At 42.8% G+C, this 14,002-nt stretch overlaps 2 protein-coding genes across 2 annotated transcripts; both read left to right on the top strand.

Moving 5' to 3' along the window:
- Positions 1-1,828: 1,828 nt before the first annotated feature.
- LOC310781013 (mitochondrial ribosome-associated GTPase 2-like) lies at positions 1,829-6,675 on the top strand. The gene is made up of 6 exons (XM_083641549.1): positions 1,829-2,340; positions 2,927-3,074; positions 3,278-3,393; positions 3,513-3,731; positions 4,704-4,842; positions 6,277-6,675. The coding sequence occupies exons 1-6, from the start codon at positions 2,041-2,043 to the stop codon at positions 6,657-6,659; spliced, it is 1,305 nt and encodes a 434-aa protein (XP_083497675.1). The 5' UTR covers positions 1,829-2,040; the 3' UTR covers positions 6,660-6,675.
- A 2,070-nt stretch (positions 6,676-8,745) lies between these two features.
- Positions 8,746-12,607, top strand: LOC310781850 (uncharacterized protein SCO4629-like; the record flags this gene model as incomplete). The annotated part of the gene is made up of 5 exons (XM_083642481.1): positions 8,746-8,817; positions 9,073-9,196; positions 10,622-10,774; positions 12,185-12,367; positions 12,489-12,607. The coding sequence occupies 5 exons, from the start codon at positions 8,746-8,748 to the stop codon at positions 12,605-12,607; spliced, it is 651 nt and encodes a 216-aa protein (XP_083498607.1).
- Positions 12,608-14,002: the final 1,395 nt, after the last annotated feature.

Raw genomic sequence — 14,002 nt, forward strand, 5'->3', positions numbered from 1 at the left:
AAAGCAGTAGAATGTGTCCTGCACCTCTACTTCAATAAGTGCAATACACTCAGAGGCCATTTACACCTGGCATTAACATGCGTTCCGGGTGATGAGATTGCAAATCTGATGGCAATTTGCTCACCCAAAGTGGGTGTCCTCTCAATCCGCATACAGTTGCTGTATCCAGATAGAGAGGACACATTGCATTTACACTTGTGTTCAATGTGTACACAATGCGTCCCTGACCATTTCCGGGGGTGGTTTGGCCGATCAGATCGCAATCCGTCTTCAATGTGTCTTGGGGGCGTTTACACCTGTGCTTTCAAGTGGTCAAGCACAATCTGATTGCATCCGACTGCATCTGATGGCAGAAAACACATGTTAATGCCATGTGTAAAAGGCCTCTCAGTCAGGTTGGGGTTGGTTCTCATTAGTGTGGACGTGTATACCTTCTTTATAGTTTCTATGTGGCAAAGTCTACGGTCGTGTTTTTTGTTCATCTTATGTCATTGACATTTTGTATTACGTTTGTTGCAGATATCAAGTGATTTTATGTTTTGGAAATGTATCTTTTGTGTTTTCTATGTGATGTATGTATGGATTACGTAAGGTTGTTTGCAAACAAAGCTTACTTCAGTGTTGTTTGTTCAGTGAAAACTTTTAATCACCATCTGTTGTGTTAGAGGAAAAGCATTTAATGATAATAAGACAAGTTAAAGGGGATAGTGTTCATTTTAAGACAAGTGTATATGACAATGTCCTACAAGCACACTTGCCTTATTTAGTTCTTAATTTAATGAATTAATGTGTTAATTGTTAGCACTGTCTGTCTATCTATCTATCTCTATCTATCTAGTAGCCTACACTATGGACAGATATGCTTTTATTTAAAACTATTTAAAGAGCACTTGTGGTCATTATGCTAATCACAGATTATTACACAGGAATATGATTTGTAATAAGGATTCTATTGTTGTGTCTCGTGAGCATCCAGCTTTGGGGTAATAATGTTTATTAACCTATTAACTCAGTGATAACTAAATATAAATGGTTGATACTGTAGTAACTGAACTTACCCCAGAGGGGACAACACAATATCGCAGTGTTTTGACAGGGTTAATCAAGAATGGGGATACCTGGCTGTCAAACAGCTAAATAACTATATGCTGCTCAACAGTGACAATCACAGGCTTCTCTACACTTAGGCTACTACAAAGTGACAAAGTATCTGTGTCAATGTTTTATTTGACTGTGAAATGAATATGTATGATATTGTTTTGTTTTCAAGTTCTTTATAGTGTCAGGCTCAGCATTGAGCTGGGAGTGTGTGTGTGTGTGTGTGTGTGTGTGTGTGTGTGTGTGTGTGTGTGTGTGTGTGTGTGTGTGTGTGTGTGTGTGTGTGTGTGTGTGTGTGTGTGTGTGTGTGTGTGTGTGTGTGTGTGTGTGTGTGTGTGTGTGTGTGTGAGAGAGAGTGTGAGAGAGAGAGAGAGAGAGAGGGAGTGAGTGACAGAGAGAGTGAGTGACAGAGAGAGGGAATCAGGTTTGGTCTAATATCCAATATTAAATGTTATCTGCTGATCTACTGTAAGATTGCATTGCCTGTTCGTTTCAACTGTTTGTTACTGTTTATTAAAATAAACTGACATACACTGTTTGTAGGTCTGACTTTGTGTTTCAATAAACAATCAATCACACACAATAATACTCCAACAACAGGCTTGTGAAGGTACACACGAATACAAAATCGCTTTTCCACGCACTCTTACCGGACGACCCTTGTCACTTTCCGTAGTTGTCATCCCTCGCGAAAGCTAAACAAAGCTGCGTGCGTGCTAAGTGCTAACCGGTGCTAACGCTAGTATACAGTTGGACATGCCTATCCTACCTCCTGTTTCTTTAGTAAGGTACTGATAATGTCTATCGTACAGTGATATAACTTTACAGTCTCAGCGCTTTCTTGACTATTTGCTCGTTGCTCGCAATGTGTTCACATGGGTCGAGGTCACGTTGCTAAATGGAAGTTAACTGACTGTGTACGTTATTCTGCTGAATGTCACAATGTTGACAACGTTGTCGAGGGTTCAAGCCTTGAGGTGTGTTCGTCCAGACATACTTTTAGGATACATATTCAGACAAGGAAGGAATGAGTTGAGTTTATTCTGCCACGGTAACGTTAACTTCGGTCCCCCGGTGTCGTCAACTGCGTGGAGACGGGAAGCCGCTGGCGGTGTCAGACATGTCAGCACCACCTGCCCACGACATGTCAGCACCACCTGCCCACGACATGTCAGCACCACCTGCCCACGGGGCGCCAAGGTCCGAGGGAACCACAAGAGAGAGGTGTCCGAAAAGAAGCTGGTAAGTTGTGTGTGTGACTTTAGCTATGTGATCATGCCATGTATTCCACCACCAGAGTCGCCTTTCCTAAAAAAAACAACAACAAAAAACGAATGAGGCCAGCTGTGTATAGGACGAATCAGCGTGACGTCACTTGCCACCCAGAAATGGGAACCCCGCGGCAGTTAATAGTTAACCTGACGCTGCCAGATGGATGAGTTTGCTTCACATTCTGTTTCGGATTGTGAATTTGTGGAACAATGCCGCCCCCATCTGGCGGAGTCAGGCTAGTTAATAGTATGAGTTTTGCCAAACAAACGTTAATATCTCAAAAACTATACATCACATCGCTTTGACATTCTGAGTGAGAGCAGAAGCAGCTCAAGGGTTTGATGTATAATATATGCATGTCGTGTTAAAGTTGTGTGAACTGTCGCCGTTTTTAAAATGTAAACAGAGTTAACTGGCTAGAGTCAGCCACTCACGCCTCGCGCCACTTGGGCTCCATAGGGTTCCATTGCCGTTGCCACCCAGTGAAGCGGTTTGTTTACCAAAATGCTGCTCGGCTGATCCCTCGTATAACTTATATTTTGTTGTGGCCCCATAGACCCGTTACTTTGTCGACCATCGCCGTGTGAAGCTGGCTGCTGGGTCAGGTGGCAAAGGAGCCTGCACCTTTCACAGTGAGCCCCGGAAAGAGTGGGGGGGACCAGACGGAGGGAATGGAGGCGATGGTGGAAACATCATCATCAAAGGTAATAATTGTGTTCTGAGGATGACAGAGGCCTGTACGTACGTTCCTGTTGTACAACTTAGGAGGAAATCAGTGCTGTTGAATGGTTTCATGTTAATATGGTCACTAACACTGACAGTCTCAATGTGGTTAGGCTCCATGCTGCCTGCATCATGCCACAAGGTGGTTCCGTCTGTTATCTGTCTCTTATTTGCCTGCTTTCAGTTAACCGGCTTGTCAAATCATTGGCGCAAGTAACTCCGCTTTACAAGGGAGAGGATGGGCAATCTGGGGGCAACAAGAACTGTTACGGTCGGAACGGCGGCTCAACCTACATTTCTGTGAGTCCATACATTTTGCTTACGGATGGAATCGAACCCACACACAGTTCTGTCACATTTTTACTACATGTAAGATGTGGTGCCTGATCTGACGCTCTGGTATTTATCCCTTTACAAAGGTACCTTTGGGCACCGTGGTGAAGGAGCAGGGCACGACAGTAGTGGACCTTTCTGAGCACGGCCAGGAGTACCTGGCTGTGTTTGGAGGGGCCGGGGGGAAGGGGAACCGATTCTTTCTGTCCAACGAGAACCGTGCCCCCATGTCAGCCACCCCAGGAGAGAAGGGCCAGGAGAGGGTCCTTCAGCTAGAGCTACGCACCATGGCCCACGCTGGACTGGTGAGGGAAATGGAACATGTTGAACCAGGGAGTACCTTCAACCTTGGGTTGTTGTGTAGCTTCCTCCTGGCTATGAGATATAAGCCCCAAAATCATCAGTCATGGTTCTGAACAAAGAGGGAAAAAAGAACAGCTCCGTTCTTCCCTCACAAATCACAGGACAGAAGAATGACAAAGATGACTAACAATTTTCAGACTTATATCATCGTCAGGAGGGAAGCTACTACAACCCAAGGTGCTCCAAGGTTAAACCTTACTTTAAGCCTCTGTTATAAAAGAACATTGGTATAATCGTGTATTTAAAGTCGAGGTGAACCCGTTCATCACGTGCATCTGAGTCCGTTTCAGACTGAAAACAAATTGAGAAGCGGACCATATATGGTGTCAATTATTTGATTTGACAATTCTGAGGACTGGCTTTGGCATTGGCCAATCCTGGCGTGTTCCACCCCCAAATCGGGTGGGATTCAGCGTGTTGGCCAAGTTAGTAGTTAGTTTATGGGATAGGAATTCTGCCAGATGACAGGCACTAGGCGCCATTTTCTACTTCATTTGGAAGAGAAAATTATCCTGAAATGAAGATTTGATTGACAGCTGCATGTTGTGATATGATTGGTTTAAATGGGGTAGAAATTTGATAGTACTAGGTGACGTCAGCAAACTGTACATTACTGTTATCAATGAAATCGTGAAAAATGAACTTTTGATGTGAAAAAGTGTGAAAAACTAAAGAAATTCGATTTTTGTGATTTTTTTTGCATACATTATTAAATAGGTGCACTGCATACCCAGGTATTTGAACTAAAAGAAAAGAAAAGTCATTTTTGGGTTCAGCTCGACTTTAAGCCTCTGTTATAAAAGAACTGGTATAATCGTGTATTTAAGTGTATTGGTGCATTCACCACTGCAAAAGCATTTGATTGGTAGATGTATTGTAAAAGTAATTAATTGACCCCCCCCCCTCATCTTCAGGTTGGATTTCCAAACGCGGGGAAATCATCGTTGTTGAGGGCCATCTCCAACGCCAAGCCTGCTGTAGCTGCCTACCCTTTCACAACCCTCAACCCACATGTGGGCATCGTCACGTACAGGGATCATGAGCAAGTAGCAGGTCATTGATTTGAGGCCAACTGTGATCCAGCACACTGATTTATATTGTGATGTACACACACTGAGCACGTTTACGCTACGTTCACACAGGGCGCCTTGCCTTGCCTCAACGCACGCCTACGCCTACAGACCTTGAGCTGGGCGTGAACCTATCACACGCTTTTGCGATCACACTGCATGCCTATTCCACGCTGAACCTGAGCCCAGTCACAAACGCCTCTCCTCTCTCCCGAGTGTTTTTTTTGTCACGTGTGGTCCCGAATTATCATGGGTAGGTCAAATAAATCTGATATATTTAATGTGCTATTGATGCTGGATATGTATAACCAGGTCTCCTTCTTGGGTGACTGTTGTCATAGAGAACTGGATGCTGTTGTACTAAGTGGATTAACTTTTCATTGTCCATCTTGCTTCTTCGGTCGCTATTCTCTCTCCTGAAGATTTGTTTACCGACGGGGAGAAAGCCCCACGTGATAGCCACCCGTCAATCTCTCTCTCTCTCTCTCTGCTCAACACTGTTGTAGTAACACCATTTTATTTTGAAATTCAGTTGACTTTGCCATTTCCCATGGATATTGTCGCGTTTTTCCTTCATGGCTTGACAGAAAAAGTCTGCCTTCACGCGCCTAGTCGGCTTGAAAATAGAACTCGCGCCTAAACGATAAAATCGGCGCAGCTCAGGCGAGGCGTGGGTACACGCAAGGCTCACGTTGAGGCGCCCTGTGTACACAGCCTCATTGACTAAAAACTAAAGGACGCCTATTTAAAAGCGTGGGTAAAGGCAAGGCGTAGGCAAGGCTTGGGTGCTGTGTGTGAACGTAGCCTTACACCATACTAACACGGGGTGGTGGTAGGCATCAGCTTTCAACTCGGTGTCAACCGGCTACCAAAGTGACATCCGCCTCCAGGTTCCACATGTTGCATTCTGAGATGCTTTGGTGTTCACCACAGGTGTAAAGGGCTTATCTGAGTTGCTGTTACTTTCTGTCAGCTGGTCATTCTCTGACTCTCTCATCAACAAAGTGTTTGTGTTTGCAGAACTGCCGCTCACTGAACGTTTTTTGTACCATTCTGTGCAAACTCGAGAGACTCTTTTGCCTGAAAATCCCAGGAGATCAGCAGATTCTCAAATACTCCCCATACTCACCAACAACTATGTCATGGTCAAAGTCACTGAGGTCACATTTCCCCCAATTTTCAGTTCTCATGTTTGATGTGAGCATGAACTGAAGCTGCTGAACCTGCATGCTTTTTATGCATTGCTGCCACATGATTGGCTGAATGGATAATTGCATGAATAAGCAGGTGTACAGGTGTTCTTAATAAAGTGCTCAGTGATTGTATATTGCTGTTTTCTTACATACACTGCAATAAGGGCATGTTCAACAACACATAAGTAAACATGTAAATATTCTATTCCCCTCGCTCTGTGTAGTGGCTGACATCCCGGGCATCATCCGTGGGGCTCATCAGAACCGCGGCCTGGGCTTCTCTTTCCTGCGACACATAGAGCGCTGTCGCTTCCTGCTCTTCGTTCTGGACCTGTCCGCTCCAGAACCTTGGACCCAGCTGCAGCACCTGCGCTATGAACTAGAACAGTATGAGTGCGGTCTGTCCCAGCGGCCCCACGCCATCATCGCCAACAAAATGGACCTGCCAGAGGCCCAGGGGAAGCTGGAGACCCTAAAGAGCCAGGTCACCCAGAGGGTCATCCCCCTGTCGGCTCTCACGGGACAGAACACAGAGGAGCTCATCCTGCACCTCAGAGAGCTGTATGATGGATACCTGCAGGGAGAAGGCACAACCACGAGGTGGTAGTAAACAAACAAGTTTCCTCAACTCATACTGTTCTGTGGTTTCGAAGTATATTTGTGTTACTGTAACATATGACATCTATTTAAAATTTTAATAAATGTATTTGAAGACGTTGGCAGTTTGTATATATTTTTTATTACAGTAGTTTATTGTGATTTGTGGTATAGTAATGTTTGATAAATGCTATAGATTGAAAGTATTTTTGAGATTCATTGAAAGATTTGAATACAATTTACACAAAATGATATGCAGTACAGAGTTTTGACAAGGGCAAAAGGTCTGCAGATTACAGGCTAAAAGAAAACCTTACATTTCTAAATTTTGAGCACTATAAGTTTAGATTAGATCGAATAAAATATAACTTTATTGATCCCCTTGAGGAAATTCAGGAATTTAGTATTAGTAGAAAGCGTTGGTATAAATAATGTATCAAGATGATATTACTTTTAATTTTAAGCTATAAAAATAAATAAATGACTATGAAGACAATTTGGGGGACTGTGGATTGATTGGAAGACACCACATCTAATACTACACAGTGAAAAAACAGACATACACAAGCTACTAATCTCTAACCTTTATTAGACTGTTGTGTATCATTATGCCATCATAATTTTACGTGTTAGTTAACTGATTAGTTGTCACACAAACTTTCCCAATAAATGAGAGTAAACATAATTCCAAAATGAACCAGAGGGTGTACATCCTGCATCATTAAGAATAACTTACATTACCTCATTAATGATTGAACAGTTTTGGGGTTAATATCAAACCCAGAAAAACCGATGATTAGTGGTCAACATAGGCAGGAAGCACTGAATTATGGCTGTATCAAGGAGCTAATTGTGATGTATAAAAATAACGTTTTCCCCCTTCCATGAATTCAACCTCAGCTATAATTTAAGCCAGGCAAGAGAAACAAATCCTGCTGATTGGAGGAATAGTGATGAGCAACAGACCTTAAAAGAAGGAATCTGGTAGATTCAGGAGCAAACGGATCCCATTCGGTTTGTGGATTGCTGAGGGCTGTTTTTGTTAGGAGGCTGAAAAACAACACCAGGGAGTAGCGTGAGCGTCAACTGATCTCTGACCCCATGACACTCTGACCTCTGACCCCATGACACTGTTGCTTGTGTGTTCAGCAGGTGATGGATGTTTACTGGGTGCTGCTGCTGCTGCTGCTAACTTCATTTTGAGTAGCAAGTAAGAACAGTGTTACTATTTGTAGGGATGATACACCATGTTTAATAATATTGTGACATTGCTTCATTGTGAAAATACTTTGCAAAAATATTTGTGTATTTTGAAGTTTGAATCAGGCCAGAAGTAAAACCTGAACCTGCGGGTTTACAGTGACAGTTCATCTCATGTCATGTGATGTGATGTGATTTGACTATTATACTATAATGCAATAATCAGCAGTATGCTGTACTCAGATAAGCAATCAGAGTAAATGAGAGGAATACAATTCTAGCCAATCAAAAAATAAATTATAAGGCCTTAGCCAATTAGATTCATCGAAACATGATCATGAGAATTTGCTGTAGTAATAGAAATGTACAGTCAAGGGGCCTATTTCATGACTAGTCATCAGAGCTGCGTAAGCATAATGCTTTGTAGTTAGCATTCAACAAACGTTGGAAGGAAGAGAAGATGAAGAGCATTGGAGTGGATGGGGGGGAGTTGAGATGAAGAAAGGAAGCGTTCAACCTTGGGACAAATGGCGTGCAGATGATGTTAAGGGCTAGAAACCCTGCAGAGTAAATGGCAAGCCTGAGTGGAAACCGGCCACTGTTGTCAAGGACGGCCTACGTCAACCTGCCTGAGGCCAGTGTTGTTATATGGAGGCTGCTGTGTCATGTTTTCCGTGTGAGTGAGTGGACCCTGATAGATGACTGATGTAAGCGAGCTTCACTGAAGTTAGGAGGACCGGCTTCCTCTCGCACATCATTTAGGTCACTTGCAGGGTGTCATTTGTGCTGGCTTCATGCTTCTGAAAACATGGCTTTTCATCTTGCTATTTGTTTGTGCTCTGACTCATGTTTTGAAGTCCGCTCCCTCTCTCTCCACAGCTCAGCATGTGAGTGGAATGGACAAACACAGTGAGAAGAGGGCCAGAATCCTATGGGACTACCTACGTCTGCATCAGCTTCTGGAAAAGGCAAGGTGTCCTATATGTACTTGTAATATGTGATGTGTTGTATGATCGCTCCATCAAATAAAGCTAAGATCTTCTCCATTGAAATTGCCATCACATCTATTTGCGATTTCACTTATGTTATAACAACGTAAAACTCATAAAAGTGACATCATAGATAATATGCATCTAATTGTCATTATACTGCTCCATATATATCATCATAATGATACGATGGCCCCTCACGAGGCATGACAGTAGCGTGATGTTTGTTCTCAGAGTGACGTGATCATTGGTCTGGGCTGTCATGACCTTCGTGTTGCTGAGAGGTCAGCCGCTCTCTTCTTGGAGGGATGGGCTCCGTGGCTGCTCTTCACCGGCTGCCTGGGCAAGCAGACTGCAGGTCAGCGAGGACATACTCACGTTTTCAGGTTGTCTCTTTCTCTCTCTATTCTCTAATAGTCATGCATATTATGTGGCACCATGGATATGGTACAGCTTATCATTTTGTTCAGAATTAATATAATAATAATTCATTTTATTTATAAAGCGCTTTATACACCCCCATAATATTTTTGTGTGGGTTAATTTAATATTTCTTTATAAAAAAAACAGTATTTTCTGTGACTATACAGATCGCCTGCAAGCTCACTGCTATTCATGAGATATACTGATTTTAGCCAGCATGTGGCAGTAGCTAATCATTCACATAATCCTGCGGTGGGGGGGGGGTATCTCACACGCTGTAAGCATAGTAACATAGAGGCCATTTACACCTGGCGCTAACATGCGTTTTCTGTGATCAGATTGCAATCAGATTGTATTTTATCACTTCAGCCTGATTCCATTTACACCTGGCGTTAACATGCATTTTCTGCAATCTGATTGCAACCTGATTGCAATCAGATTGCAGAAATGGTTGTCCTCTCAATCCGCAAAGTTGCTGTATCCAGATTGAGAGGACACATTGCATTTACACTTGTGTTCAATGTGTACACAATGCATCCCTGACCACCTCCGGAGGTGGTTTGGCCGATCAGATTGCAATCCTTCTTCAATGCGTTTTGGGGGTGTTTACACCTGGCATTTCAAGTGATAAAACACAATCTGATTGCAATCTGATCACAGAAAACACATGTTAACGCCAGGTGTAAATGGCCTCACAAAAGCTAGCTGTGTCAGTGAAAGAAAGTATTGAGAGCACAGTAGCAACAGCTTGTTATCTAAGAACATCCAATTATATGCAGGTGAGAAGAAAGTATAACACATTGCCAAGTACTGATAATAACTTGATGTTGATAAATCTTACAGTATGTTGAATGTTCAGTGTTTGTGTGTAACTTAGTAGGACGATGTCAACTAACTTGTTTGCTAACGTTAGCATAGCAGGTTTAGCACGAATAGCTAACTAGCCTCGCATGGTAGCCTATGGAGCTTTTGTTTCTCTGTGCTGTTAGGGTTCTGCTAATGTTACAGTTTAGTAACCAGAGTAAAACATGGTGCTTGGTCATATTTTTATTTTTATTTTTAATTATTGTTTCTTATGTCAGAATATGTGTTGTGCATAGGGATCATATTGGAATAACGTTAGTGAAACTGATAAAGTTACAGTAAAAGAAATTTCTTGATTTATCATAATAATCAATCTATTACTTTAAACCTTGCATAAAAGCAAGCTGCGTCAGTGAAAGAACATCGAGAGCACAGTAGCAACTGCTTGTCATCGAAAACATTATCCCATGTGTTTTGCAGAAATCCTGTATTAAAATATGTGCACCTGAATCCTGCAAGTGTCATCATTCAGGTGTGCAACACACGTTTCAAATAGGTGTGTGGACCAGACGAGAAGCAGATGTTTTTCTGGAGGTGGCGCTGAGGATGGGGGTTCCCAGGAGGAACATCTTGTTGGAGACTGAGGCCACCAACACTGGAGAGAATATTCGCTTCTCTCACAGAGTCCTGAAGGAGAACAACATCCCAGGTGAGAGATCTGTAGCCATTGCTATGATCAGAGCAGTTCTGGGAAACAAGGGAGTAGCAGGTTCAGGCACACTCACTGAACCTCTTTCTGGGAAACAAGGGAGTAGCAGGTTCAGGCACACTCACTGAACCTCTTTCTTGGTTTTAATAATCATCATCTCATGAATCGTCACATGCAAACTCTTACTCATTGAGCCATCAAAGCTGTTTTATCAACATCTAGATTGCTTTGTCTCTTCCACTGATACCTGCACCACTTACAGTATGGTTGTGTCTGTAATGCAAGGAAGCTTAATATCATCTAGTTACCTAACTAGATGATTGTTTAATTAGGTATCTCATTTTAATATAGGTGATTAAAAAATAACTTGTTTCAGACGTCCTCATTCTTGAAGGTAGCTTCGCACGCGACAGGTCGCACTGGTGCTGTTTCCATTGAATAGACAGACCTTTTCTGACCAAGCTTGATGAAGTTGTTTCCCAAAGCATTTGGCAATAAATTAGTATAAAACTGCATGGCTGATGGCTGTTTTCTCTAACTATAATCCAAACAGGTCGAGGCTTCACACGCTTTCATTGTTTTTACACTTTTAATTTGAAGGCGAAAAAGGGAAATGGTACGTGTGAAATTATAGAATTGACAGACCAGTGTCAATTCAATCTACTCAAACCATTTCCCGTTTCGGCCTTCAAATTAAAAGCGTGAAACCAAGCTAACTTGGAACGTTGCGTTTGACAAACAAATTGGTAACGTTAGTTAAGCAATGACAGCTTGTCATTTAATAAAGCACAGTTAAAACGAACTCCACTTACCCTTGAAGGTCTGCCATGCTGCTATCCTCCTGGCTGTACAGTGTAAGTCCTGCTTTGGGGCACGCGGAGCGGGTTTTCTAAACTAACGTTAACGTTAGCTAGCAACCTAACTAGCCGGCTGCTGTCCACAACAGAGTCAGGTAAGATGCTTCCTACTATTGTTCAAAAGTGACTTTCCTGACACTGTACAAACATCTGACTGCACTGAAATTAAGTAAAGGTTGATGTTATTGACTATTCTAGAATAAAAACGAAAAGAAAGTGACAGATGTTTGTTATTTAGCCAATGTTGTTTCACTTTTTTTCTGATGCGGTCGGCTTTGTGGGCATCGCCATTAGGGGCTCGCTCGGGCTCGCTTCGTTCTTCTTTGTCGATTGAAGGGTCGCAAGGTATCATGGGATATCTTAACAAAACAAAGGTACCATGGAATGGTTCCTCGAAAATGATCCATAACCAGGTACCTAGAAAGGTTGCAAATTCAGTGAAATGTATACAACTGGTTTCAGACAGCCTAATTACACCTTCTTATCTAGAAATGCCACCTATATTGCTCGTTCACTTGAGAATCAGACTATGTGTTTCTCACTTCTACCACAGCCTCCAGAGTGATGCTGGTGCAGCAGCCCTTCATGGAGCGCCGGGTTTATGCGACCTTCCTGCGTCAGTGGCCTGGCCAGGCGGAGCTCACACACGCTACCGTGACCTCTCCCCAGATGGACATCTCTGCGTACCCCCACTCCACTGTGGGCACTGCCTCAGATCTCATCTCCTACATGCTTGGTACTTTCTACCACTCGTTCAACACCACTGCTGTATGCCTGGTCCATATCAACTGCTTTCCTCCTCTCTTGCTATTCGGCACATGTGCTGATTTTGTATCTTCTGGTCCTGTATTGTCCAGGCGCGGTGGAGAGAATCCAGGACTATCCTCAGAAAGGCTTCCAGGTGGAACAGGAGCTTACATCCAGCGTCCTCTCTGCCTACCACTGGTTCCTCCAGGCTGGCTACAGACCCAAGTAATCAACACACACTGTATCTGTTGCTTGAAACAGTGCAGTTATGCCTTTCTCCCCACAATGCTGCCAATTCAGTGCAAATACAACAATAAAATGCATTGAGGTAAATAGTTTAAAACTCTGATTAGTGTTTACATAACATCCATTATATGCTGTACTGTATGTTGAGGCCCACACCAGCAGAGATATTTCCAAGCATTTTGGTTATTAAAGATCATTTTTGGAAACGCAATACAAAGCACGAATTAGAATATTTAATATATAATTTAATATTTAATATCCTATATAGGCAATATGAATGGCTATAGTTAATGTAGACATTTCATTATTCATGCAACCACAAGAGGTGGATAATGTAGTAGTTAATGGAGCATAATATGGGTTGTGTTTTGACAGCCAAACCAGAGCATGGGTTCAAGGTTTAGAGTAAAGGGTTAGGGTTAAGTATGTAGTCAGGCCTAAAGTTGAGGCAAGTAATGGCACTGCAGTTATAGGCAGACAGATGTTTGTGTGTACGTACTGTATGTATTTGTGTGTGGACGTGTGTTTGTGTGGGTTGTTTTGTTGATGTCTGCAATGAAGTAGTACCGAAGTTGACTTCTGATCTACCCTGATCTGTGTCTATTTATAATCGTATTAGAATGTATATATTTTATGTGAGTAAACAAGCTGACGGATATCTACTTTTGCAAGTAGTAGTTTTGAGGCTGCACCTCACAGAATATACAGTACACTGCATTGTCTCACACCACAAGTTTTTCTTCTCATCACTCTTGCATGCATGGGCAGACACATGTGGGCATGTACGCGAACGCCCACACACACACACCGCACGCACGCACACACACACACACACACACACACACACACACACACACACACACACAGAAGTGTAGGCCGGCCAAAATGAACTCACTTCACAGATTCTCACAAAGATAGGAGTACAAAAACACACACAGACACAGACACAAAACCAGCTTAACAAGTTGGTTGCTTGGCTGTATTTCCCTGTATGTTTGCTCATCAGTAAGCATCAGACTTCAGCCAGCCGTGACCATTGCTCCATGACTTCGAAGGACAAAGATGAACAGGCCAGCATGCTTTAACCCATTGATACCTGATGCAGCATTTGCGTGTATATCCCTCATTTGTGTGTGTATCCCTTTAAGACCGCGAACCGCGTCACACGGCTCGCGGTCTTAAAGGGATACACACACAAATGCTGCATCAGGTATCAATGGGTTAATATCCTTTCAAAAGTTGAATCAGTCATGTGGGCATAGCAGCGAGCTTTGGGGGAATTTCTTCCACTTGGATTCAAGGATGAACTGATTAGATTTTGGTAGTCAAAGGTCAAAGGTCACTGTGACCTCACATCCTTCCCATTCTTATGACTAGA

Source organism: Poromitra crassiceps (assembly GCF_964638095.1).
Source record: "Poromitra crassiceps genome assembly, chromosome: 8".
Classification (NCBI taxonomy): Eukaryota; Metazoa; Chordata; class Actinopteri; order Beryciformes; family Melamphaidae; genus Poromitra; species Poromitra crassiceps.

What these genes read in the sequence shown, in the direction of transcription:
- LOC310781013 (XM_083641549.1), top strand. Translation starts at nt 2,041, where the DNA reads ATGTTGACAACGTTGTCGAGGGTTCAAGCCTTGAGGTGTGTTCGTCCA. An exon ending in TGGAAACATCATCATCAAAG is followed by an intron (nt 3,075 to 3,277) that starts GTAATAATTGTG and finishes GCCTGCTTTCAG; the next exon opens with TTAACCGGCTTGTCAAATCA. An exon ending in GGATCATGAGCAAGTAGCAG is followed by an intron (nt 4,843 to 6,276) that starts GTCATTGATTTG and finishes CGCTCTGTGTAG; the next exon opens with TGGCTGACATCCCGGGCATC.